Source organism: Hippocampus comes, unplaced genomic scaffold (assembly GCF_001891065.2).
Source record: "Hippocampus comes isolate QL1 unplaced genomic scaffold, H_comes_QL1_v1.1 scaffold39, whole genome shotgun sequence".
In the NCBI taxonomy this organism is placed as follows: domain Eukaryota; kingdom Metazoa; phylum Chordata; class Actinopteri; order Syngnathiformes; family Syngnathidae; genus Hippocampus; species Hippocampus comes.
In genome coordinates, this window is record NW_017842054.1 from 2,872,431 (window position 1) to 2,897,338 (window position 24,908).

The 24,908-nt window shown below is 43.8% G+C and overlaps 1 protein-coding gene across 1 annotated transcript in view; it reads right to left on the reverse strand.

The window, feature by feature from the left end:
- Window positions 1–24,908, reverse strand: part of ryr2b (ryanodine receptor 2b (cardiac)) — a 68,587-nt gene that overhangs the window by 20,679 nt on the left and 23,000 nt on the right. The window contains exons 49-91 of the mRNA XM_019859965.1: window positions 24,724–24,893; window positions 23,763–23,983; window positions 19,211–19,301; window positions 18,999–19,139; window positions 16,480–16,631; window positions 16,274–16,352; window positions 16,054–16,143; window positions 15,782–15,919; window positions 14,810–14,887; window positions 14,658–14,733; window positions 13,472–13,595; window positions 12,665–12,780; window positions 12,129–12,205; window positions 11,365–11,486; window positions 11,166–11,215; window positions 10,935–10,995; window positions 10,261–10,508; window positions 9,440–9,521; window positions 8,528–8,658; window positions 8,153–8,452; window positions 7,844–8,081; window positions 7,111–7,198; window positions 6,928–7,011; window positions 6,696–6,857; window positions 6,164–6,226; window positions 5,568–5,678; window positions 5,122–5,234; window positions 4,652–4,748; window positions 4,356–4,477; window positions 4,198–4,249; window positions 3,940–3,993; window positions 3,747–3,846; window positions 3,492–3,571; window positions 3,238–3,314; window positions 3,080–3,153; window positions 2,876–2,953; window positions 2,610–2,698; window positions 2,395–2,523; window positions 2,195–2,299; window positions 2,000–2,081; window positions 259–1,514; window positions 103–164; window positions 55–70 (exon numbers count right to left, since the gene is read on the reverse strand). Of these exons, the coding sequence (XP_019715524.1) occupies window positions 55–70; window positions 103–164; window positions 259–1,514; window positions 2,000–2,081; window positions 2,195–2,299; window positions 2,395–2,523; window positions 2,610–2,698; window positions 2,876–2,953; window positions 3,080–3,153; window positions 3,238–3,314; window positions 3,492–3,571; window positions 3,747–3,846; window positions 3,940–3,993; window positions 4,198–4,249; window positions 4,356–4,477; window positions 4,652–4,748; window positions 5,122–5,234; window positions 5,568–5,678; window positions 6,164–6,226; window positions 6,696–6,857; window positions 6,928–7,011; window positions 7,111–7,198; window positions 7,844–8,081; window positions 8,153–8,452; window positions 8,528–8,658; window positions 9,440–9,521; window positions 10,261–10,508; window positions 10,935–10,995; window positions 11,166–11,215; window positions 11,365–11,486; window positions 12,129–12,205; window positions 12,665–12,780; window positions 13,472–13,595; window positions 14,658–14,733; window positions 14,810–14,887; window positions 15,782–15,919; window positions 16,054–16,143; window positions 16,274–16,352; window positions 16,480–16,631; window positions 18,999–19,139; window positions 19,211–19,301; window positions 23,763–23,983; window positions 24,724–24,893 (5,879 nt within the window). The remainder of the gene's footprint in view (window positions 1–54; window positions 71–102; window positions 165–258; window positions 1,515–1,999; window positions 2,082–2,194; window positions 2,300–2,394; window positions 2,524–2,609; window positions 2,699–2,875; window positions 2,954–3,079; window positions 3,154–3,237; window positions 3,315–3,491; window positions 3,572–3,746; window positions 3,847–3,939; window positions 3,994–4,197; window positions 4,250–4,355; window positions 4,478–4,651; window positions 4,749–5,121; window positions 5,235–5,567; window positions 5,679–6,163; window positions 6,227–6,695; window positions 6,858–6,927; window positions 7,012–7,110; window positions 7,199–7,843; window positions 8,082–8,152; window positions 8,453–8,527; window positions 8,659–9,439; window positions 9,522–10,260; window positions 10,509–10,934; window positions 10,996–11,165; window positions 11,216–11,364; window positions 11,487–12,128; window positions 12,206–12,664; window positions 12,781–13,471; window positions 13,596–14,657; window positions 14,734–14,809; window positions 14,888–15,781; window positions 15,920–16,053; window positions 16,144–16,273; window positions 16,353–16,479; window positions 16,632–18,998; window positions 19,140–19,210; window positions 19,302–23,762; window positions 23,984–24,723; window positions 24,894–24,908) is intronic.

The following is a 24,908-nucleotide window of genomic DNA, read 5'->3' on the forward strand; positions in this document are numbered from 1 at the left end:
AGTCCTCGATATAAAATTTCCTATATGGTGATTCAGGAGTCGGGAATGAGAGACTGATTCTGAACAAAGCCTACAGTCTGTTTTCATGAAGAAATGACTCACTTTTCAGATTCAGGCATCATCTCTTTCTCAGCTTTTTCCTTTTCAGCCACATCAGCCTTGAGCTGGTCACCCAAAAAAAAAAAAAAGTTATTTCAATCGACGGTGAATTCACTGACTCAATACTTTGCAAGTGATACAATTCATAGAAACAAATACCAGCCCCTGATGTCCATCGGAAAACGTAGCGTCACTGCGGATGAACACATCTGTGAGATGGCTCGTCACGTCTTGTGCCACGAGGCTGTATTGTCCCCCGTCTCTTTTGACTTTGAGGCCAAATATGTCAGAAAGTACGTCCGTCTCCATGCCGGAGGTCACGGCTTCTATCTGCCTGCTCTCCCGCCGAGGGGAGAAAGCGGCCGAGCGCCGCCTTAGCCGGTCCGCACCACTTGTTACCTCCGTGACCTCATCAAGCGTCGGGTCGAGAATACCGCCGAGCACGTCCGACAGGGTCATCCTTTTGGCCCCTTCGATGAGTCCGCCATTGACAAAAGCGACGTAGAGCACGTGGCTAGTGCCGCTCACTACAAAACAAACGAACCGGAGCAAAGTAACGAGAAGGACTCTGAGGAGTGCAACAGATGACAAGAGGACATCCTTCAGGGTCATTTTTGTGAGAGCGCGAAGCTTTTTGATAGATATGAGAGACGTCGGTGAACACATGAAAAACATTCGCTTCTTATCCAGGCCTCCGTCTTCGTTTTCCTCTTCTTCTTCTTCTTCTCCCCCGTGTCGCTCTCCGCTTTCAGAGCCAGAGATCTGAGCCGCCAGCTGCATCTCGAAGATTGTGTCTTCGCAGAAGTTGACAAACATCTCCATTTTCTCCTTCTCGCCACCTTCGTTAACCACGTCGAAAATGAACTGCCGCTTCGACTCCTTCACCTGAGGCTTCTCCCACTGCGTGCGGCTAGATTGACTGATCTCAAAGTAGACGCGCTCCATGCGCTTGCCGCCGCCGAGGATCTCGATGCGGCCTAAATAGGGTTGGAAGTAAGTCAGGACGCACTCGGCGAGTTCCAAGAAGGCACTCAGCCTTAAGTCGTTGGGCATGTGCTCGGACAAATTGGTGAGCAGCACGGCGATGCTGAAGCCGATGTCTTTGGCCGGCTCATGGAAGCGATCCACGAAAGCCTCGTAATCCAGGATTTCCCGATTGTCCGACTCAACGCAGGAGAGGAGGAAAAGAGTTTCAACTTGTGAAAACTGCTTGGAGAGCTCCATGGCCTTCTGGAAGTCCTTCCTGGAGACGCAGCCCTTGCGATCGGGGTCAAACTGGTGAAAAACATCCGAAGCGGTGAGGTCTTTAAGTTTGAGGAACGTGTCGAAAAACTTGAGGATCATCTCCACGTTGCTCGCCGATTCCACCAACATATCCACCATCTGCTTTCCGATGGTTCCGTTTACAATGTTACCTGCAGGGATTGGGGGGAAGAAAAAAGGCCATTGTCCAGCATGATTTTTGAAGTAAAGCTGAAGAGTGAACCCGCACTATTCGCTGAGAATCTGGACCAAGCCTTGATGCAAATAGGAAAAAAATTCACAAATAAATGCTCACCTAACAGAGTCGGATAATTGCTACTACTATCCCAAAATATTAACACCTCATTTCAAACTCATCACAGAGTTACCCTTAAACCTGAATGTAGATTTGAATTAAAAAGAAAAAAAATATACACAGAAAAAGCGAGGATGCTGTGGTAGGTCGCCGTTTTGCGGGTTGTATAAACAACATTTACTACTTTCCTATGGGGCATTTGATGACATTTTTGGTTCAATGATTCTCTCATTTTGAAACACACACAAGTATACCGCGACAAAACTTTTTAGTTTGATACACAAGCGTTGCCAGGGAACGAGCCAGAGCCTTCCTCTGCATCGTCATGAGGAGTTGACATACCTTCTAACATGGACAGCAAGAAGACGACCATGTCCTTTTGTAAGTCCATGAGCTCTTTTAGGAGCTCTATTTGCCTTGAATCCTGCACTCCCCCCCACAAAAAAACAACATTAAAGGCCATAAATTATGAATTGACACGGCTGTAAAAGTGTTTCAGCATCATTTCAGAAGGTGACAATTCATGCCCGGACATACCCGGGAGAGCTTCATCTGCATATGAGCAAAGACATGGAGGAATCCAACCACGGCATCCCACAGACGACTGTGAGCGAGGCTTTGCTGGTTTCCGTTACACGGCCCCTGCGGGTAAAGCCGACGAGCGGGAGACGATGAATTATAAATGACAACATACAGTCGATGCCGTTAATCTTTTGCAGAAATGGAAACCGGCCCACCTGTATGTATTCGGTGAGTGTATTGAAGACCTGCTTGGCCACTTTGATAGCCTTGGAAAAATTGCAGCGGCCTTGCGCATCAATGGCATTCTTTCCAGAGTAGTACCAGTAGAAGTCACTGATGGACTCCTTGAGAAGTCGTATGAAGAAAGATTGAGTCTGTCTACATCCAAAAGGAATAGAGGGGCTCTGCGGTACGATTTATTCATGCTTACCTGTATTCTTAGTAGGTAATCCACAGTGGAAATGATCATGTTGACGGTAGTATTGTTACCCGTCTGTGTTCTCAGGTAATTCTGGAAATCTAAGGGATGAAATTAAAAGTGAGAGTGGAGGGGAAAAAAAATAAAAAGAAGAAGAGCATTTTCCCCTTTTATAGCAGACATGTCCTGTAATCTCACCACTTGCACAGCAATTATAAATCTGTGCAGAGTTAATTAAAATGTATCCAAAAAAAAAACAGGGAGAAAGAAGCAATAACCAGAGTTGTGTCCTTCACAAAGCAGCTGCAGAAAACGGAACAGGTCGCAGGTTAGCTCTTCATCAGGCATCACCTTCTCTAATGGGAAAAGGGGACGAGAGGTCAAGAAATGTCAAGGGCAATCCAATGAGTCCAGTTTCATTCGAGCGATAAGGCAACATTGTATTGAAAGGGCCACCGCCGCTTTCCATATGAATGCGCTACCTGAGCGCTCATCCGTGGCCATGCCTAATCCTTCAGCTTTGTTCTGTCGCTCAAATGCATTCAGATCCAGCACACTGGGCAAACAGACGCACGTTATCATGAGCACAACTTTGGGACCGTGACCATTTTCTATTTTTTGCATAACGACTCTCACCCACCTGCATGACCGCATGAGTCCGGCCATGCTCTGGAAGAAGCCGACGTCTCGTTTTGCTCTCAAATAATCCAGCATTTTCTAATTTAAAAGAAGGCAAGGGGTGATTAGATCGGGGAATTAGTCTTGGAATTTGGCAAAAGAAACTAAATGCGCAAGCGGTCAAACAGGAGCAACATCTTAGGTTTTATGAAGTATAACCTAAGAAAGTAAAGTCTGAGGGTGCAATTTTGAGGCGAAATGAGCGCGACAAGACACCTGCTGAACGGCGGCGTTTCCTCCGCTGAGAACGGCAATACCCAGCTTGAGTGTTGGAGCAATCATGGAGCCCATGGTCCCTGATTAGATGTCACATCATCACAATCAGAAAATGGAGCGCTCACTCGAAAAACACTTCATGACTACAATACAGCCAAATGCAACCGCGAGGAAAGACGTTCATATGATTGGTCTCGGAAAACAAAAACTTTCTGAAATGCTTCCCTTTCGACCCGCCGGCTCCTCAGCTCGTACCTTTGCTGGCACTAATACTTTGCAAGACCATCTCGGAAACTCCACGAAGATGCAACCTGGCCTGCTGGTACAGCAGCTTTTGCTTGTCCATCTCTTTCTCCTGTCATACAAGTGGGACTATTTTAGTCGTCTTTTGATACCAGACTAGTGAAAGCTGTTCAGGATATGTGTGCGCCGATCCAAATGGACTCACTTCAAAACTTTGCAGCTCCTGTCGCTCCTCGTCGTCATCTTCCCGATGGCAGCTCTGCGGCGATGCAAAGCAGAAAAAAAACGCAAAAATACTGAGATGGTAAGGACGGACAAAATGAATGATGATCCCCTGCCCCCCTCTCGCCAACAAGCCAAATCTGCATGTATAAAATCGATCTTAAAAGCCCACATAAATCCCCTGTGGGCCTGTGCAACATTTAAGAATCCCTTTTGTTTAGCTCACGCTCTTTTCTATTACCTTGGCCATTATCTCCACGTAGGAAACATAGAGCCAGTCGATTTCAAGATCACTTTGAAGGGAAGGCACATGAGCTCAGATCAGTTGAGATATGCTAAGCAGGAATTGTGAGGTGGGGGAGAAAGAAAATGTTGCGAGCTCTTGTATCAGGACAACACCTCCTTTCTGTCAAGGCACTGCAACTGAAGAGCGTGATGAGCTGTAGGAGGGGATCCATCAGTTTGGCGCCATCTCTTTTCTCCTCTTGTCTTCCTCCTGTCAACTCCGTCATGCGGAGTTTCTGTGAAAATAATGGGGAGGAGAAAAAAAATATATGCATGATTCTCCTTTCTGGAAAACCTCACAGTGTCATCCAATTACTTCTACAGCATACAGAAACAAAAAAAAAAGGATGAAAAATCAATCAAGAAAAATAATACTTGTAAAAGATACTCCAAGGTTTTCTACCGCTTACAGCTAAATCCTCCACGAGCTTCTCCTCAAAAGTGTGCTCCTCAGCTAATATCCAGGATTTATTGTAGCCTTGGAGGAACAGGTTGACGGCTCTGTGCCTGGGAAGTGAGACGGACGTTTGAGGGGACAGCAAACTCAACACTGGCAAGTGTTCCCGTTTGCATTCGCCGCATGCAAATAGCAGATGCAAAAGCAGGCGGCATAGAAATAAGCTTTTAAACCACCGTTTGTCCAAGTTGGATGACGTTTAGTTATCGTTGGCGATAACCAAAGGCCACTGGAATTTTTCTTTTTTTTTTTTTTGCGCATATGTTGTTCCACAAGTGGATCAAGATGAAGTGCAGTTTCGAGTGTAAGACAAAAACGCGAACCACTTTTTCCCCATGCTGCAAAATAACAGAACATTTGCAGAAGCAGACAAAAGCCGTGCAAATGTTCCCCAAGATTACAAAGCAAAAGCAATTTTAGTACCTGGGAAGGTTGTAAAGGGGAGCCATCCTCAGACAGGCCACCACCGCTTGCTTCCTCTGCTTGGACAAGACTTTGTGCCATGTTGCTCTTTTATGCTTGTGCGGATGTTCCACCTAAACAGAAAAATCAAAGACAGAAAAGGGAAACAAGGTTTGGTGCACATTTATAAAGCAGGGCCTTGAATGATTTTATTAATAGCATGACATTCGTCCATTTGCCCTTGGGTGCTTTCTTTAATTTCATATCAGAATTCAAACGGGGGTTTGGAATCCGAGGCACGTTTCTTTTGTCGTTGGAATTCAAAAGATCAATTCAAGTAAATACTGTACGTCGGTTAAAGATAAGTAGCAGCACTGAAATAACAATTATTTAAAGACCTCAGGCTGTCACTTCTCTCTGAGCATCCATCTAAAACAAAATGCGCTTTTTCCTGTTTTAGCGCTCACCTGATCAAGGTAATGGAGGACTCGAGCAAGTGCCACAATCTTGTCCACAGTTGTCTCCACGTCAGTGGCGGGGAATGAATTAAAGATGTCTCGGTTCAAGCGTGTTGATGACTTCTCACAGAGGGGGGTAAAAAAAAATTAAATAAAATGTCACATTTATTTATTCAGTTGCAAAGTTCTGGAATCGCAATCACTGGAAAGTATTTATTGCTGCTGGAGTGAACCAAATAACGCTGCATGCAGTGCGTCTTTGGTATTGTGCGACAAATTCAAGTCACGGCGTGATGGAGGAACGGGTTTTACAGGCTACAAGACCACTCCAAAATCTAATTAACGGCATTCTTGTGGCTTGAATTAAAAGTCTAACGGCATTCTTGTTGCTTGAATTGAAAAATAAATAAATAAATATCGGGGCTAGTCGGGCGTGTCGCCGCGCATACAGGGTGTCAGCAGAAAGTACATGCACGTCGTTCAAGAGAGAGAATCCTCGAGGGCAAGTGGGGGCATTTTGGGAAGGGGGGCGGGGGGGGGGGGCAATGCAGTGTGATCCAGACAAAGTAGCAGCAATATGGTGAAAACAAAATGACAGCCATTACCTGACCATGAGAACGTAAAAGGTATTTATACACACGGTCACGAATCTCATCCTCAGTGTTCTTCTGTGGAAAACAAAGCGGTCAAATGTTAATAAACATGGAGCACATAAAAACAAAACAGTCGTGTTGACTTTTATATTAATTACTCAACTACACATGAGTATGTTTTTCAATGAACAGTGTCTTATCTGTTATGATGACCAAATCTTGTGTTGCATGCTCATGAGATCGCCTCAAGTGTCCAATTTTGTGATTATTTTTTTTTTTGTCCATGAGTAGGCGAAGCGGGAGGCGCCATTTGATCATATTGATGCTATTGTTTATGGCTTGGTTATTTCAAGGTCACCTGGTCAATAAATGGGACAGTAAACACAACAATGGCAGATAGCTGTAACGATCCAAAAAATTTTTTTGTTTTGTTTAGTTTTTTTTAGGCAGTTGTTTTCTTTTGAAAGTGATCCAAGATGGAACACATTGATAATCATTCCCCATGCAGCAATCACTTGGCATGACGCCCACATTTCCAACCAACCTGAGCGAAAGCGCTCTTTGCAGTCATGATGAGAGTCTCATTGCTGGAAAAACAAACCCTCAGTCCCACCGGGAGAAGTCGCTTCACGGAAGCCACGATGAGGGAAGTGTGTACGGAATAACGATCGCCCTTCCTCTTCATCCGCCTTTTCTCGCAGTCAAGCTATAAAGGGAACGATACGACATTAGTGGACTGCTTCATTTATGAGGCCCACTTGTGACTAACAGCGAACCTTTGATGTGTTGTCGTTGACCAAGAATGCCAAATTGTTGATTTCGTTTTGGACCACGTAGTTCTGTTCCTCCCACTTGAAATTCTGCAGTGCAACAGCAAATAAGATACGCAAGACAAGACGTCTATCCGAAGAAAAAAAAAAAAAGCAGCGACAAAAGACAACCATGCTTGACAAACTCACATGAGATTTGGCCCAGAAAATAAAGACCTCTGCCACCATGCTGAACAGCTGCTCAGCATCAGGGTTTGGCTCTTGCTGCCAACGGGCCCTGAGAGGGATTAACCAAAAATGTGCAAAGGAAGCAAGCAACATGGCTGAACCACTCTTGAAATAACACAATAGAGATATTTTTGCACCTAGAAATGTTCCCGAATTGGTGCTACGATCAAACATGTTTTCCTTGCAGGCCATAATGTAGTTTTAGTTGCTTGTGGGGGGCCGGTTATAACGGGGCAACCACATAAATGTTTCACAGCTGGGGGTGTAAGAGTACGCCATAAAATCTTCATCCAGTCAGTACCATGTTTTTAAATTCACTATTTTGCTTAAATCGTGCACAATCGGGAAACAAATTGGGGAGGGGGAGGCTCAGGAAAACCCTGCTTATCTTTTGTGTAAACAGAAACATATTTAACAATATTTAAAGTGAAACAACAGCTGAAATATTTTATTTTTTGGTAAGTATAACATCAGTAGCTAAAAAATAAACAAATAAATAAAACGCTTACTTTGTGACACTTGTGATCATGTTCCTATACACCCCATCAAATGACATTATTGAGATATTTAGAAAAATTGTGACAAGCATTCACTGGCCACAAAAACAATGCGGAGAGGCTAATTTGGCCTACGGGCCTTGAGTTTGACACTTGCGCTTTTGCCCATTTCCAACCGCCGGAGTTGCCCATCTTACCGATTGGAGTCCACAAAGGGGATGAGGAGAGGATAGAATGCGTAGAGGTCTCGCACGAGAACACTGAACTTCTCCTGTATCTGCAATTCTGCTTCCGACGTAGCGCAGCCTCCGACTTTCATTCGCTCCTCCAAGAGCAACACATTTTCCGCCCTCTTCCTCAACTTGTCCATCAGAGGAAGGAAGTGGCTCTTGAGCAGCTCAGCACGGGCTTTGGAGATGAGTGGCTGGGAATGGACTGAGATACACACCACTCACAGTCGAGTTCTAAAATTCAGTGGAACATTGGTAGGGAACATGTGACCTAACCTGCCAGCTGCTTCATCCAGTCACCCTGGCTCGCACCCACGTGGTTGTGGATGATGCGGAGAATGTGCCCCAGCAGGTCGCTGGCGTGCTGAGGAGTTACAGATGTGAGGACCGGGCTGTCTCGCCACCAGCGGGACACATAAGCGCACAGCATTGGCAACGTGACGTTCGTGACATGGACATATTGGGCCTGCCCAGCGGCGGCGCCGGCATCCGTCAACTCCTGCGCTTCCCCCATCGCTTGCTCCAGAGAGGGCAGAAGGGGGCATATTTCTTCCGCATCAACTGGCAATCCCAGGTCTAGGAGCGGGAGAAAACAGCAAAGCAATATTGTAAATAAAAACAAATGGTGTCGACGACAAGTAAATGCGTTACCATCTCTTTCAGGTGTACTCATTGTATTGTAGATGGAGTGAGGGTTGTTTGGATTGATGGATGGCTCCAGGAAGCAAACAGGAAAAGCAGCAGTCAGCGCTGCCAGACAAGCACCTGCGGCTGACCTCTGCCTGCATTGAAAACATGCTGTGACACAAGTTCATCCATCCGGTATGTTCTCATTCTGGTTGCGGGCAAGCTGGAGGGCCTTTTCGAACGTCCGAGATGTCACTCAAGTACACGACTGACTTGTAGCAATCACCTTCTAAGATTGAAATTCAGCTCGCAGATGTCGAATCTGATTTACGTTCATGTAAGCCTGTGGTGTCCAAACTACAGCCCGGGGGCATTTATGGCCTGACGTCCTTTTTTTCTGCGACCCCGACATAACAAAAATGACATTTGACATGAACTGCAAGGTTAGTTAAAAAAAAGGTGAAGGTATGAAGAGTGAGAAGGAAGGGTGTACTGTCGAGCTTGTCTCGATATTCAAAGATACAAATGAACCATTTAAAAGGCGAAAATAATTTCTTCCACTTTGTGCTCTATGGATGATTCATGAAAACATCGCAATAATGCTCCTCAAGTAACTGAAAATTTTTCTTGTTTTGCATAAACAGAAACTACACTGTCCAAAGCTGTAAATGTGTGTGAAAAGTTGATTGTCGATGTGTCCTGCGATTAGCTGGTCACCAGTCCAGGGTGCACCTTGCCTCTTGCCCAGTCAGCTGCGATAGGCTCCAGCTCACCCAGAACCATAATAAGAAAATAGATGGATGGGTTACGAATGGGGAAATGTCCTCAAATAGCCATGCAAGGATCCAAGAGTTAAAACAAGCCTGCGAGCATTTTTTCGCGATACTGCAAACAGCCACTGAATTTGTTGCAATGTGTTACATAACAAGGCAGTACCCCTCCATGTAGACGCCGCTGCTGGTGCCAAGCGAGTAGAGGCTGTTAACGATCCTGTAACAGGACGCCTGCACTCTTCCCACTGGAAAAGACGAGGTGACACTTAAATCGCTTAAATCCTCATAAGAGACATACTCCAAGGACGGTGAGAGAGGGAAAGGTGAAGCCACACAATCGCAGAGAAATGGACTGGCGAGACGAGTGCTGATGCAGGAAATGGATGATCCCCGAGAAAGGTCATCATATTAGCAAAGGAGACAATAGGCTCCGGCTGCTCTGCGACCCTGACTGAGCCGCTTCATGTGAGCTGACTTCAAAGGTATGCATATTGGCTGCTAATCTCAGTGTATAATCTTTTTTGGGGGGGAGAGGGGGGGGTTGATAAAAAAGGAATATGAAGGGCCAAACAAGAGCAGGCAGTACGCATATTTCATAAATGTCCATGAAATTCATTTCATTCCATGAAAACACATCAACAGGAAAACTGATTTGTACATGCCACAAAAAGGCACAGGTGGTGTGCATATTGATCATTTGTGATGCGTTGTGCAGTTGGTTATAACATCTACATCCGTTTCATTTATTTATCAATAAGTATTTTCGTTTTCATTTCCTTTGACATGTTGTTACTCAGACAATCCTATTTCAATTTCTCCAAAATTTCTGTACACCGTCTGTACAGGCTTCCCTTTCCAAACTGAACTGCTGAAATAAATTCATTTTTCGACAACAGTCTAGCTAATTGAGATGAACCTGTATAGAGATAGATAGAGATCTTAAAATGCATAGAGACATAAAGGCAGTGTTTTTTTTCCTCTCACCGAGAAGGTCAACACCATAGTTCTGGCTGCCAAGATGCTGGAATAGGGACGTGAGCATTGGGAAGAGCACGGAGGTTGTGTAGCTGAACACCTTGGCGAGGCCTTTCGCCTGTTGACTGCGACACTGATGCAACGAGACAGAGGTCGCCGAGAGGTTTTCCACGGTCGTCTCCAGGTCTGACGCGGCCGCTTCAAAGAACGAATGCAGAGAGTCCTGGATGCTCTCTGGCGCCGACTTTGCCAACGTCCTATGGCGAAAAGACATCCACCAAATAATTGGATTGCCTTTTGATGTCATGCTTAACCATGAAATGGAAACAAATGCTGTTGCCATCCTCGTAATGCGAGTGAAGAAAATGTGTGACTTGTGCTTAAAATGGATACATTGACAAAGTCAAGGAGTTGTTCCTATTCCAGTGTCATGATTTTGCCTTTTGGCATGAATTCGATCGATTTTCTTCTTCTTCCTCTCGCCTAACAAAATGCAGTTAGGTTCACCGAAGACCCCAAATTGTGCACAAGGTGTGCATTGTTGTTTGTTTGGATGTGCCCTGTGATTGAATACCGACCGGTCCTGCCTCTTCCCCAAAGTCAGCTGAGATTGGCGTCAGTGTGACAAGTAATATTGAAAATGGACGGATGGATTAGATGGTGACAGTGACGTGAAGTGCTACCTGGCATCCAGTGCCCGGGTCAAAACACAGAGGCAGCTTGTGACCGCTGAAGTTTCATTTCCTGAAGTTAAAAAAAAAAAAAAAAAGATATTAGATGATAGCATTACACATATGCAGGGAAAATATGTATCCCAGATAGCCTGGTATTGACTGGAAAGCACAAAAGTGAAAGGCAAGGTAGCAACAATGAGATGATATCAGGCTAAAAGCTTATTTCCACGCGGTTCTTACCAAAAAGAAAGAGCCTGCGTCTGACTAGGCCTGCAAGCTTACAAAAGAGGCTGAATGTGAGAGGAAAGAAAATGAAGCGAAAGAAGTGAAACTCAAGCACAAAAGAACAGATTCCCCCCAAAATAAAAAAATAAAATATAACATCTGCAAGCAGTGTGAATATGAAATAAAAATGTGATTTCATCGGGTTGACACATGCCTTGCAATCATTTCTTTTTCCCTTTTGGAGGCATGACTTCTGTTCAAGTCCGAGGAGTGCGACACAGACAAGAAATACAGCCGGTGGCCTCTCACATATTCTTCCAAAAGTGGAATTACAACCTGTCAAAGGGGTCCAGAAATGAAAATGTGTCATATTCTTGCCACAATCTTCAGTATTTCCCTTGACGCACATCCCTTAAATATTCACAAACATTTGCGCTTCATTACGTGAGAAAGACAGTTCTATAACTCGTGAAAACCAAATGTTTCTCATTCAACAAATCACTGACCAAGACCCATTTACGGCTGTGTGCGCGCGCGTGTGTCTGTTTGTCGTGGAGATGCGAGGCATGAATGTTCAAATATCTCTTTCCGTTTGCCGCTTTGGAGGCAGAACGGTGTGGGAAGCTTTAATCGATGTCATGATGGGAATCGACATGCCTGCACGGATTTCTGAGCTGGCTCAATAAATTACAAAGCCACAAAGGATTTTTCATGGTGTGTGTGTGTGTGTGTGTGTGTGTGTGTGTGTGTGTGTGTGTGTGTGTGTGTGTGTGTGTGTGCGTGCGCGCGTGTGTGTGTGTGTGTGCGTGTGTGTGTGTGTGTGTGTGTGTAGGGGGGGGAGAGGGAAACACATAGCAACCATTTAACAAGACTAATTAGCTGACCGAATTGCAAATCTTAACTAGCATGTCTGCATCAAAATGGTAAAGATCCCCTGAGAAACGGTCGGTCTTCATATGCAGATGAGCACACGCAAACCTTGAGGAAGAAATGAACAGGGTGCTGGCGTGACGCACTCTCGCCTTTAGAGATCTGTCCTCTGGCTTGCGTCACCTCTGGAAAAAAAAAAAGACAAATGAAATACAAAATGACAAAGGAAGTGACATTTCTACATCAGAAACACATTGGCTGTCCTATTCTGAACAGCGGAAGGAGGCATCAAATTTAAATTAGCCCAGGGCGGATCACAGACTGCGAAAATGTTAATGTTCACATCTCGGTAGCACATGTAGAAAAAAAATAATTACATCAGGTAGATGCTGTGGTGTCATCATATTTTACCAATACAACCGGAATTTGAGTCGGAACATGTCACTAATCTATTTAAGGTCATAAATCCCGTTGGATGATAAACACTCCTAGGCCATTATTATAAGGCCTTCTTGTGTCGCATGACCACATAGTCCTACGCTGTGTGTCGTTGGTATCACCAAAATGTTGTGTGTCGAGCTCATTACAAAACGTCTAGTCAATGACGCTCTTTCATATTGTAATCGGCAAACTAAAAGTGTTACCAAGTTCCGACATGTGCTCCTGAGCTTCCTCTGTATAAGACAGCAAACGCTGGAGTAGAGTGTGGCCGAAACACTGGGCTGTGGCTGGAAACTCCAGATCCGCATTCTTGCGATCCCTGCCGAAAGAAATGAAAACGGATTCAAGCGGCAAGCTGCGGAGAACGAACGGTCTCTCGCACTGATTATTTTTTTTTGGGCATGGATCCTGAAGACTTTTTCAAAATACGTGCTGTTGATGAAGATGACTGATGTGTGGAATTTCCAGAGGGCGCTATTGAGTTCCTTTTGGGAACACTAAAATAGAGTGAATGCCCGCATGTTCGACATTTGTTGATTGTTGGAGGGATCCTATCCGCCAGTATTCACTGAAAAAAAAAACATATTTCCTGCTCTTGTGGTCAGGCCAAAGCCACGTCTAACATAAAAATATATATCAAATATTTTTGGACCCATCGAGTCAGTAGCTAATGTAACGATGAACCAAGGGAAGGAGCTTTATTTAATCAGGCCATACCCTTGTCTAATATAAATAACTGCTTTGCCGCCATCTGGTGGCATCTACAGGCATTTACAAACCTTTTTGGGTGGGTTTTCTAATTGTCACCATACACGTCCTTGTTAAAATGATGAGTTTGTGTGCACATACAGGCGACTCATGCTCTATTCTATCTTTAGTTTCAGAAAATGTGAATGCCGCGAGATGCTGTCACCACTATGCTGAAAAAAATTTATGAGGACCACCGCATTCACATTCCGTTCTGAATGCTGGAATTTGCTCTGGCAGCCAGGAGCCGATTCTGCCCTCACCTCCACACCGTGTAGCCATTGAGGTGAAGGAACTTGAGCACATCCTGGGCCCTCTGCCGGAATTTACTCTTTTCCTTCGCAGTCAGGTTGTCAAAGGGCACGAGCACAGCATGCCCACGTGCCCCTGAGGAGACACAAGGGTTATATCCTTCGTTCATTTTGACGACCCTTTTTAGGACAATCTTCTAAATTGTGAAGACAACAAGAACAAATAAGAGCTCTCTTGCCAATCTACAAAAGCAGTTAGCAATCAATTTTTGAAGAACTGCATCTGGAAAGTTTTGTGTTAAGTTAAGAAAGAAAAAAAAAAAAACACCAGATACACGACTTTCGGCGACATGGTGTTTTTGTCAAAAGATGGCCGTGGTTGAGGGAAATAAACAGATGGCCGGTATTGTGTGCGTTTGGTAACGTGAAAATGCATCCGCTACCTGGAACTGCTGATAAACTAAGATTTCTAAACATTGTTCCACCAGCGATGCTATCGAAGAGACGGGGGACATTTATGCAGTCCGGTCACTATTAGGTCGTAGCTGTCAATCAAATTCAATCAATGTTTGAAAACTGGTTTTCATTGCCATTTTATACGTGCAGGCATTGTCCACAGACATATCTAGAATATCTGCTGTTATTCAACTTTAACAAAAGAAAGTTTTATTGGAAACTAAAGGTACAAATGAATGAGAATCTCTTGGGCAAAAAAGAAAAAAAAAAGTGAGCCTTTGAACAAACTTCTTCCATGGACTTATTAAAAGGCAAGATTTTGATGTTGGATGTTTGATTTCAGTCCATTGAACTCGGATCGCCCGCTGCTCCTCTGTCGTACGGAGATAACTTTATCTTTCAAGTTGTACCATTGGAGAACAAGAGCTCGCCTTGAGGGCAACGCTAAAATGATTCAGAGAAAATGCCCATGTTGCCCAGGGGAACACCGCCCAGCGACCAAACTGCGTCCCGTGTTCTTGTAACATTTAACACTATCAAAGGTAATTTAGCAGCACGGTGTTCGTGGTTAGCTCTCTTAATTCTGAGGTTAGGGCTTCTAAACTTCCAACCTTAGCTTCCTGTGTCTTGCTTGTCGCCCACACGTTTATCTGGACTAAATTGTCCGTAAAAGAAGTGTTCGTTTGTCTACATGTGTCTTGCGATGATTGATCCGTGGACTGATTCATATCATTAGTTGTACCTTTACTCTCTTGTTCAAGTTTCTTCCTCTTAGCCCAGGAATTGTGGTAGTTCTCGGCCAACTTTTCAGCCATAGCCTAAGGTAAAAAGGGACAAATGAAATCACAGCACAGATGCCGGCAAAGCAGTTTGAGAGAAATTAGTATTACTCACACACTGATCCCATGATAAGGTAATGCTGCCGGTGTCAAAGGGTTTAGGGCTGAAGGTCGACGCCCCTTCAAAAGACAACTGAGAGCAAGTAGAAAATGTGTGAATAACCTCGATTATTTGCTGAAGATTGGGACTGAGCCCCTGCCATGAACAACAAAAATTAATGAGTGACTGAAAAAGATTTGGAATTGCCGATTGATAGCCATCAAAGCCATTGACCGTGTCTGCAAAGTGACATGGGCAGGCGCCGTCTCGTGACCAAGTCGACATAACGTCACTACGCAATGTCACGCAACGCAAAGGACCATTTCCAAATTTTTTACCGTCTGCAAGTGATATTTTCCACATGAAGCCCACAACATATCAACTGTATTTTATGCTAATCTTATATAATCAACATGGCTGTTGATGAACTAGAAAAGAAATCCACTCCAATTATTAACAGCACATACCAGAGGTCGTGAGAAGGCAGTGAGGCGAGTTTCGGTGAATGTCTGCGTTCTTTTTGACACTCCATGTATTTATTTGTCATTATTTTAATGTAAAGATGCCAGGTTTTGTTTAATATTAGATGAATAGAAGGTTTATCTCACATGGGCATGTTCCCACTATCGGGAAATGATGCCAAAAACTGACAAAAATTCACTTCAAAGGGCAAACACTGACCTAGGTTAACCCAAGTCAATGCCAGAAAGGGAAACAACATGGCGTCCATAAATGACGTCAAATGGATTTAATCAATGCAGTGCGTTCAAACTTTTTTTTCCGAATAGCTTTGAATGCCACAAAATGGCAGCAAGCATTATTTTTATCCTCTTCAATAAGGCTTTGGCCTGACTGGGTGAGGCTCCGCCTCTCACTTCAACATAGTTCCGCTGTCCCAACATTTCGCTTTTGCCTGAGCACGACCAAAAGTGAGATTTTCGGAGGCAAATTCACAAATATGTCAGTGGCGTATTCAAGTACACTCACCTGACCGGACTGCGAGATTCTTCTCATGCAAGCGTGCAAGCCAAACGCGTCTCCTTCCCTGGAGCGCTCTATGGTCCACCCGAAGGCCAGCATACTTTTTATCGTCTCCTTAATGGCCCAGCGATATGCTTCTTTGTCCTGTTATGCCGAGGAAAGACCAACGAGGCTTGTGTGAAACTGAAATTTGTCAGCGTGGAAATCGCAAAATCTCAACTAACAGAACGGCGGCGATTCAAATAAGCAATAATACAAGAACAGAGGCTACGAGCTACCTTTTCAGCCAAAGCCCTGTAGGGCTTGAGGAGGGGATGAACCTTGCTGTTCTCACATAGCTGCTCCCCATGAACCCAGCCGTTGGCAAACTGGCCGACAAAACAAAGTTCAGATATGAATTATTACAAGCGCATGCGGACAATAGCACGAATGAATGCATTCCGAGCATGCGCAGTCTAATTTCTCAGCCGGGGGACAATGAAGGTTGAAGCTTCTCACCTTTTCCAGCGACCACTTCTCATGGGTGTGCTCGGCGTACTTGTTCACCACAAACTCCAGTCTCTCCGGCACGGACACGCTAAGGAAATTAATCATATTCACATATCTGAAGTGAGTCTTCGTCAACAACTTTGCCCTGCTAATGCACTTTATTCTGTTGACGTATATTAAAAAAAATAAATAAATAAAAAATGGTTCTTACGTACTTCGAGGTTTCTACAGGTTGCGGTTCAAAGTTCCCGTCCGTGTTTTTGTCCATTTGGTGCAGAGAGTGTGGGCCCAAATGGTCAGGGGGCAGGGCCTCAGCCATGGTGCCGAGGCATTGGACACAGAGTTTGGATAAGTCAGGTTCATATTGCTGTCGGACGCACATATTTTATGAAGACATAACAGATACAAACAATGTTGAATTGAAAATGGTCCATTAAACCATCTATACATTTTATTTTATCTGGGTATTTTCAAAAAACAAATAGTTTAAATAATTGAGGCAAAGTTTATGGACCAAAAAAGAAAAAAAAAAAAAACGGTGCCGAGGCATTGGACACAGAGTTTGGATAAGTCAGGTTCATATTGCTGTCGGACGCACATATTTTATGAAGACATAACAGATACAAACAATGTTGAATTGAAAATGGTCCATTAAACCATCTATACATTTTATTTTATCTGGGTATTTTCAAAAAACAAATAGTTTAAATAATTGAGGCAAAGTTTATGGACCAAAAAAGAAAAAAAAAAAAAAACCCCACATAATGGGTCACATTTTTCATAATGTGTCAGATTCACGGCAAGCGAGCAAGCAAGCTGGTGTTCCCTCATTAAAGCTCGCGCATGTAAACACAAAGCTAAAAATGATCAGTCTATGCAGAAAGAGAGAAGCAGGGACCAAACTGTGTATGATTCGATTCATAACTGACAGATTATAAAGAGAAACCAGTGTTGACGGTTGTGTTTCAATCAATTTTAATGTCCTCGGAAAACTTGACTTGTTTCAATCTGGTCAATTCAAAAGGTAAGAAAGTCAAATTATACCGACTCACTACAAACAGGGAAATATTGATATATATATAATATAGTAACTTTTTAATATATATTTTAGGTGGAACCATGTTGTGAGTTGTCAGCAGTCAAATAGCAGGGAATGCTCTCAAGTAGAAATCAGTCGTTCTCTCAAGACACTTGAACACATTTTCTTGCAGCCGTTTGAAGCGAGGCAGATTTGGGACAGGAACGTGCTCATGAGAGTCATTCTTTGATGTTCCCATGTTCTGACTGAGACAGCTCAGACAAATTTTCGAGGGTCCGGGGAGCCCTCAAGTCAAATATCATTTGGATGAATGTTGAATTGCCTTTACCTTCTTCGCCAAAGCCTTAAACACGCCCCAGAACAGCTTCAGAGATAAGTGCAGCTCCTCTTCAGAGGCCAGGCTGTGGTTTCCCTGCCTACCAGTTAAAGAGTAGTACTTCCATCTCTGCTCGAAATGACTGGTCAAAAGCTGGGGGTAGGGATGTGATCGTGAGTAATACATTTTCACATAAAATCAAAACCTGCGCTTGGTGCACTTACCTTGATTGGGATCTTGCTCTGCTCTGTGAGAGTGGGAACATCAAAGACAAGACGCTGCAGAAGAGGCTGCATCACAGCCGGCTGGAGTTTACTGAGAAGACGCAAGTGAACTAGCCTTAAATAAACATATTCTTAGAAGAATTTCTCATTCAAAAAAAATGCATGCATTAAGTAGGGAACATACTTCAAGGCTACATAAAACAGCGATGGGTCATTGATCATAGATTGGTCACTCCTCGATGAGTTTTAAGAAGAAAAATAAACGGTTAAACTGCGCGCATAAAATATCTTATTATTCTAATTTAACAGTAATAATAATTATTTTCATTGACTTAATGCAACAAATGTTACAAGAACTGATCATGAAAATTTTTGCTGCTTGGATTAAAGACCTGAGCAGGATGTGGCCCGCTAGCCGTACTTTGTTTGCCCAAACCTCATAGAAACACATTATGAATAAATAGAACATAAACGCAATAAAACACAAATAGTTTAAATAATTGAGGCAAAGTTTATGGACCAAAAAAGAAAAAAAAAAAAAAACCCCACATAATGGGTCACATTTTTCATAATGTGTCAGATTCACGGCAAGCGAGCAAGCAAGCTGGTGTTCCCTCATTAAAGCTCGCGCATGTAAACACAAAGCTAAAAATGATCAGTCTATGCAGAAAGAGAGAAGCAGGGACCAAACTGTGTATGATTCGATTCATAACTGACAGATTATAAAGAGAAACCAGTGTTGACGGTTGTGTTTCAATCAATTTTAATGTCCTCGGAAAACTTGACTTGTTTCAATCTGGTCAATTCAAAAGGTAAGAAAGTCAAATTATACCGACTCACTACAAACAGGGAAATATTGATATATATATAATATAGTAACTTTTTAATATATATTTTAGGTGGAACCATGTTGTGAGTTGTCAGCAGTCAAATAGCAGGGAATGCTCTCAAGTAGAAATCAGTCGTTCTCTCAAGACACTTGAACACATTTTCTTGCAGCCGTTTGAAGCGAGGCAGATTTGGGACAGGAACGTGCTCATGAGAGTCATTCTTTGATGTTCCCATGTTCTGACTGAGACAGCTCAGACAAATTTTCGAGGGTCCGGGGAGCCCTCAAGTCAAATATCATTTGGATGAATGTTGAATTGCCTTTACCTTCTTCGCCAAAGCCTTAAACACGCCCCAGAACAGCTTCAGAGATAAGTGCAGCTCCTCTTCAGAGGCCAGGCTGTGGTTTCCCTGCCTACCAGTTAAAGAGTAGTACTTCCATCTCTGCTCGAAATGACTGGTCAAAAGCTGGGGGTAGGGATGTGATCGTGAGTAATACATTTTCACATAAAATCAAAACCTGCGCTTGGTGCACTTACCTTGATTGGGATCTTGCTCTGCTCTGTGAGAGTGGGAACATCAAAGACAAGACGCTGCAGAAGAGGCTGCATCACAGCCGGCTGGAGTTTACTGAGAAGACGCAAGTGAACTAGCCTTAAATAAACATATTCTTAGAAGAATTTCTCATTCAAAAAAAATGCATGCATTAAGTAGGGAACATACTTCAAGGCTACATAAAACAGCGATGGGTCATTGATCATAGATTGGTCACTCCTCGATGAGTTTTAAGAAGAAAAATAAACGGTTAAACTGCGCGCATAAAATATCTTATTATTCTAATTTAACAGTAATAATAATTATTTTCATTGACTTAATGCAACAAATGTTACAAGAACTGATCATGAAAATTTTTGCTGCTTGGATTAAAGACCTGAGCAGGATGTGGCCCGCTAGCCGTACTTTGTTTGCCCAAACCTCATAGAAACACATTATGAATAAATAGAACATAAACGCAATAAAACAAAAACAAGAAAATAGATTGTCATACTTATCAATTACAGTGCCATATTTGAACAAAGTTCTAAAGAAGATCTTATGTACATTAGACTTGCTGTATGCAGCACATCCACTAGGCATGATGAATCACCGACTGATCATATCGTTAGGGAATGAGGAATCTAATTAAGAATTGCCATTAGCAAAATGTTGATCAAATGTATGATTTGGTAATTAGACAATGATATCCGAATCATGGCAAAACATTGTTAATGTACGAAATGCAAGCAGGAAAAAAAAAACAGTGCAGGCAGAGAGGGACAGCTGTTGGTTGTCATTTAGCTTTTCCTTCTTGCATTAATGTAGAGTTCCTTCTCCCCCTCAAAATGAATAAAAATACAAAAATGTGTGTGTGTGTGTGTGTGTGTGTGTGTGTGTGTGTGTGTGTGTGTGTGTGTGTGTGTGTGTGTGTGTGCGTGTGTGTGTGTGAGTATTGTACCTGCACACCGCCAACAAACAATCCTCAGTTGTGTTCCTCTGGGCTTTTGTCAAGCTTGAAGCCCTGGAGAGGCTGTAGATGGCCTGGATGAGAGAATCCAGAAGGGCGGCGTGGTCCTCCAAACCGCGGAGGAGGGCGGAACGCTTGGTGAGCAGCGGAAGCACAGCCGAGCACAAGTATCTGTTGAGGGCCAAGGCCATGTCGGTGGATCCAAAGTCTTCCTGCGATGAGAAAAAAAGCCGAGTTCGCCACCGTAGTGTGAAGCCAGGAAATGAGATCAGAAAATACCCATCCATCCATTTTCGATCGCGCCTGTCCTCATAAGTGTCGCGGGGGAGCTGGAGCCTGGCGCGTTTTGGTGCACACCCTTCTCTCCCTACTTATTCACTAACATAGTTAAAATTACAATTATTCGAAATCGTATTGGTATATTTTGATGCCATTTGTTTTTCCCCAATGTCATCATCACCCGCCCCAGTCATCTATGTTGATTAGTATGATTTGTCTGTCTCCCTGTTATCTGTTGTTTCTTGAGATCCACAAATACCAGGCCACTACTGTACGTCTGTATTCATATTCATAGAAATGCTTCGATAGTATGTCACCAGCCTGTGGTACTGCCCAAATAAGGACCCGTGTGGATATACTTTCATGTTAACATAGAAAACATTTGTAGCAGACTGCAAATTATGCTCTGCAAAATGTTACTTTGATATAACTGCAGCAATTCTACAGGCAATACATTCCACGTTTCGTAAAAAAAAAAAAAAAAAAGATGTTACTCTAAAAAGTCTGATACTTTAGCGAAATTGATGCCATGTCTAGAAAAGTTCATTTTTGAATTTGATGAAATAATACAAATGATCACCCCTAACTAAAAGACATTGTGCAATCATCAAATATGAGTAATTGGTGACAACGCCAACCTGTACTCGGACCAGCAAAAGTCGCAGAGCTCACCGTGTCGAGAGAGACGGCCATCTGAAGGTCGGACAGAAATCCATTTCGAAGGAGGCTGAGGAGAAAACTCTGCTTGTCTACGCCATAGACTCGGTCCACAAACAGAACCATCGCGGCCTTGTGGTCTGGGCAAAACACTGTCGATAAGTTGGGCTCAACCACGGAACCATCTGCAAAAGAAAATGACAGCTTCATTCATGGTGAGACCCAATCTGACTAAAATTGTCAAATTGAGTGATCCCACTCAACCTTTTGACAACGATGGGGCTTGAAACGAGATGCTAATGACTCCCTGGAGATCTTGGATGGGTACGAGCGACCTCAGAATGGCCCGCATGCGGACGGCTTCTCCTTTGCCTCTTTGAATCAACTGCAACATTTCAGTGAGATTGTGTCGGAAAGACAATATTTTTCAACTGCGTCGCCAAATACAAGTAGACAAGCCGTCAACGTCAGAGTGCCTCAGCGGAGGGAAACTGACTCCAGGTGGGCTTCCATCCTTCAGTAAATTGGGTAAAAGCATGTCAATCTTCCTTTCGAAGCAGCAGCGTACTTTCTCCGCAATGTCCAGTCGGCATCATTACTGGCAGCATCAGCGGATATCGATGAGCGGAAGGATTGGCAGCTCAAGTCTGAGGGGAAAAACACTCACTTGCATCTCCGGAGCGCAGCGCCCCAGCAGGTCGATGAGGGCCGAGTAAAAGGTCATGATGGCATGCCCCATATGGATAAGGTCATTCTCGCCATCCTGGACAGTATTTCTGTATCGGGAAATAATTAGTTAACTGCCAGCTTGTCTTTAATTGGATCACTGCAGATTTTGAGGAGGATTAAAGGCTTATCTCTAAATGCAGCCTTATTAATGATAATCGGGGATGCAGCTGCAGCATTCAAGGAGGGCATTTAGTAAGCAGATTTTGTTACTGTTTTAAAATACATGGTGGCAACCATTTCAGGGTGTACAATTTTCTTCCTGCTAAAAGTAAATCAAGATTTGACGGCGGATGATGGCACCAAGGTGCCACTAGATGGCAACGAAGCACCACAACAGCAAATAGGTGAGTTTTCACCCCCCCGCCCCCATGAAAAAAAAAGATCATAGGTGAGTGGCAAATCTCAACAATGCAAAGGAACATTGCCCAAGCTCAGCTGGGGTAGGCTCCAGTTTACCCACAAGCAAACACAAACAATACAGAAACAAACAGTGACTAACATGGTTGCGTTGGACTGGTAGGCCATGCAAGGTCCATCGATAGAGGAGTCCTCTGATATGTTTATGGCCTCTTTCATGGCCGCTAGGAGACCATGTCCACCGTCACCTCGCAGGGCAGGACCAAAACACTCAGGACGACGGATCAGCAACCTCAACACCAAGTAAGCGTTCTCCTCGACACTTTCACCTGCGCCCCAAGAGCACACAGACACATGACTGTACACAATGCTGCTTGAAAATTTATCCGCTATCAGAAAAGTTCACTGCAGATGACTCAAAATCGAAGAATTTGTGTTCAATGCTACTTGCTGATACAAGAACAACATGACACAGAGAGCTTAATAGCAACAGTAGAAAGTGTATCGGAAATACCATTGCAGAATACAGCAAAACGTAAAAAATCCAGGTAACGCTCGCCCTCCACAGGGTTCCATCCAATATCAGGGTAGCCTTGGGCCATGAGCAGTGAGCAGCTTTTCAGACCACAGCCGGCAAGGTAGTGCACCACCTGTAATGAGAAAACTTTGTAGCTGCATCTCAAGTTTTGAATGAGGTCCAGGATTGGCGCATCCACTGTCAACATCCAGCGGCGACGTACCTGAGGCTCGCTCGCAAATGAAATTAAAATAATAATAATAATAGAGCAAGTGGCGGCGAGTAACTTGGCAAACTTGTAAATTAATCAAGGTAGCGCCGTATTCCAAAAGCAAACATGTATTCATGCCCTCAACTCACCTTCTCCAGTTCAGGCTCCCTCAAAGCGAGGGCCAGCTCGTTATTGTCCATGACTGAGGCTGCTGCCACATCCAGAGGAGTGGCCCCGCGCATTGATGGTGAAGCTAAGGAGGGCGGGAAGACAACATCAACAACAACAACAAAAATCACTGACTCGTGAATATGATGTCTGGTCATTAAAATTTCATGAGAACACTCCGAGGGGCTGAAATTTATGCATACAAAGGACGAATAACCGAGAGACTGTTAAATTGAAACCCCTCCCCCAGAGGGAAGTGTTGACATAGGACATTACCGAGTCCAACGCTGCTGTTTTCTAGTAGGTAGCTGAGGTGGTCAAAAAGGGCTCTCTGATTGAGTCGGCTTATGCGGCAAAAATAACAAAGGAATCGACAGCAGCTGGCCACCATCTTCGGAAAGGAAATCTCCTTGCAGAAGCAAACCGTTGCATGAAATACACAAGCATGGCGTCAATTCAAAGTGGAGTCCGAGTGTAATCGAAAAACACAAATTGCCCGTCGGCTTCACAAGACTGACCTTGGATTCTCTCTCCCCAAGAACATTGACCATCACCTCCATGACTGTCTCATGCATGCCCAACGCCCTCATTAGGTTGGGGTGCTGGTAGAAAACCTTATTGTTCATGATGTCTCTGTCCCAGAGACAGAAAAAAAAAAAAATATTGTACCTGCACACCGCCAACAAACAATCCTCAGTTGTGTTCCTCTGGGCTTTTGTCAAGCTTGAAGCCCTGGAGAGGCTGTAGATGGCCTGGATGAGAGAATCCAGAAGGGCGGCGTGGTCCTCCAAACCGCGGAGGAGGGCGGAACGCTTGGTGAGCAGCGGAAGCACAGCCGAGCACAAGTATCTGTTGAGGGCCAAGGCCATGTCGGTGGATCCAAAGTCTTCCTGCGATGAGAAAAAAAGCCGAGTTCGCCACCGTAGTGTGAAGCCAGGAAATGAGATCAGAAAATACCCATCCATCCATTTTCGATCGCGCCTGTCCTCATAAGTGTCGCGGGGGAGCTGGAGCCTGGCGCGTTTTGGTGCACACCCTTCTCTCCCTACTTATTCACTAACATAGTTAAAATTACAATTATTCGAAATCGTATTGGTATATTTTGATGCCATTTGTTTTTCCCCAATGTCATCATCACCCGCCCCAGTCATCTATGTTGATTAGTATGATTTGTCTGTCTCCCTGTTATCTGTTGTTTCTTGAGATCCACAAATACCAGGCCACTACTGTACGTCTGTATTCATATTCATAGAAATGCTTCGATAGTATGTCACCAGCCTGTGGTACTGCCCAAATAAGGACCCGTGTGGATATACTTTCATGTTAACATAGAAAACATTTGTAGCAGACTGCAAATTATGCTCTGCAAAATGTTACTTTGATATAACTGCAGCAATTCTACAGGCAATACATTCCACGTTTCGTAAAAAAAAAAAAAAAAAAAGATGTTACTCTAAAAAGTCTGATACTTTAGCGAAATTGATGCCATGTCTAGAAAAGTTCATTTTTGAATTTGATGAAATAATACAAATGATCACCCCTAACTAAAAGACATTGTGCAATCATCAAATATGAGTAATTGGTGACAACGCCAACCTGTACTCGGACCAGCAAAAGTCGCAGAGCTCACCGTGTCGAGAGAGACGGCCATCTGAAGGTCGGACAGAAATCCATTTCGAAGGAGGCTGAGGAGAAAACTCTGCTTGTCTACGCCATAGACTCGGTCCACAAACAGAACCATCGCGGCCTTGTGGTCTGGGCAAAACACTGTCGATAAGTTGGGCTCAACCACGGAACCATCTGCAAAAGAAAATG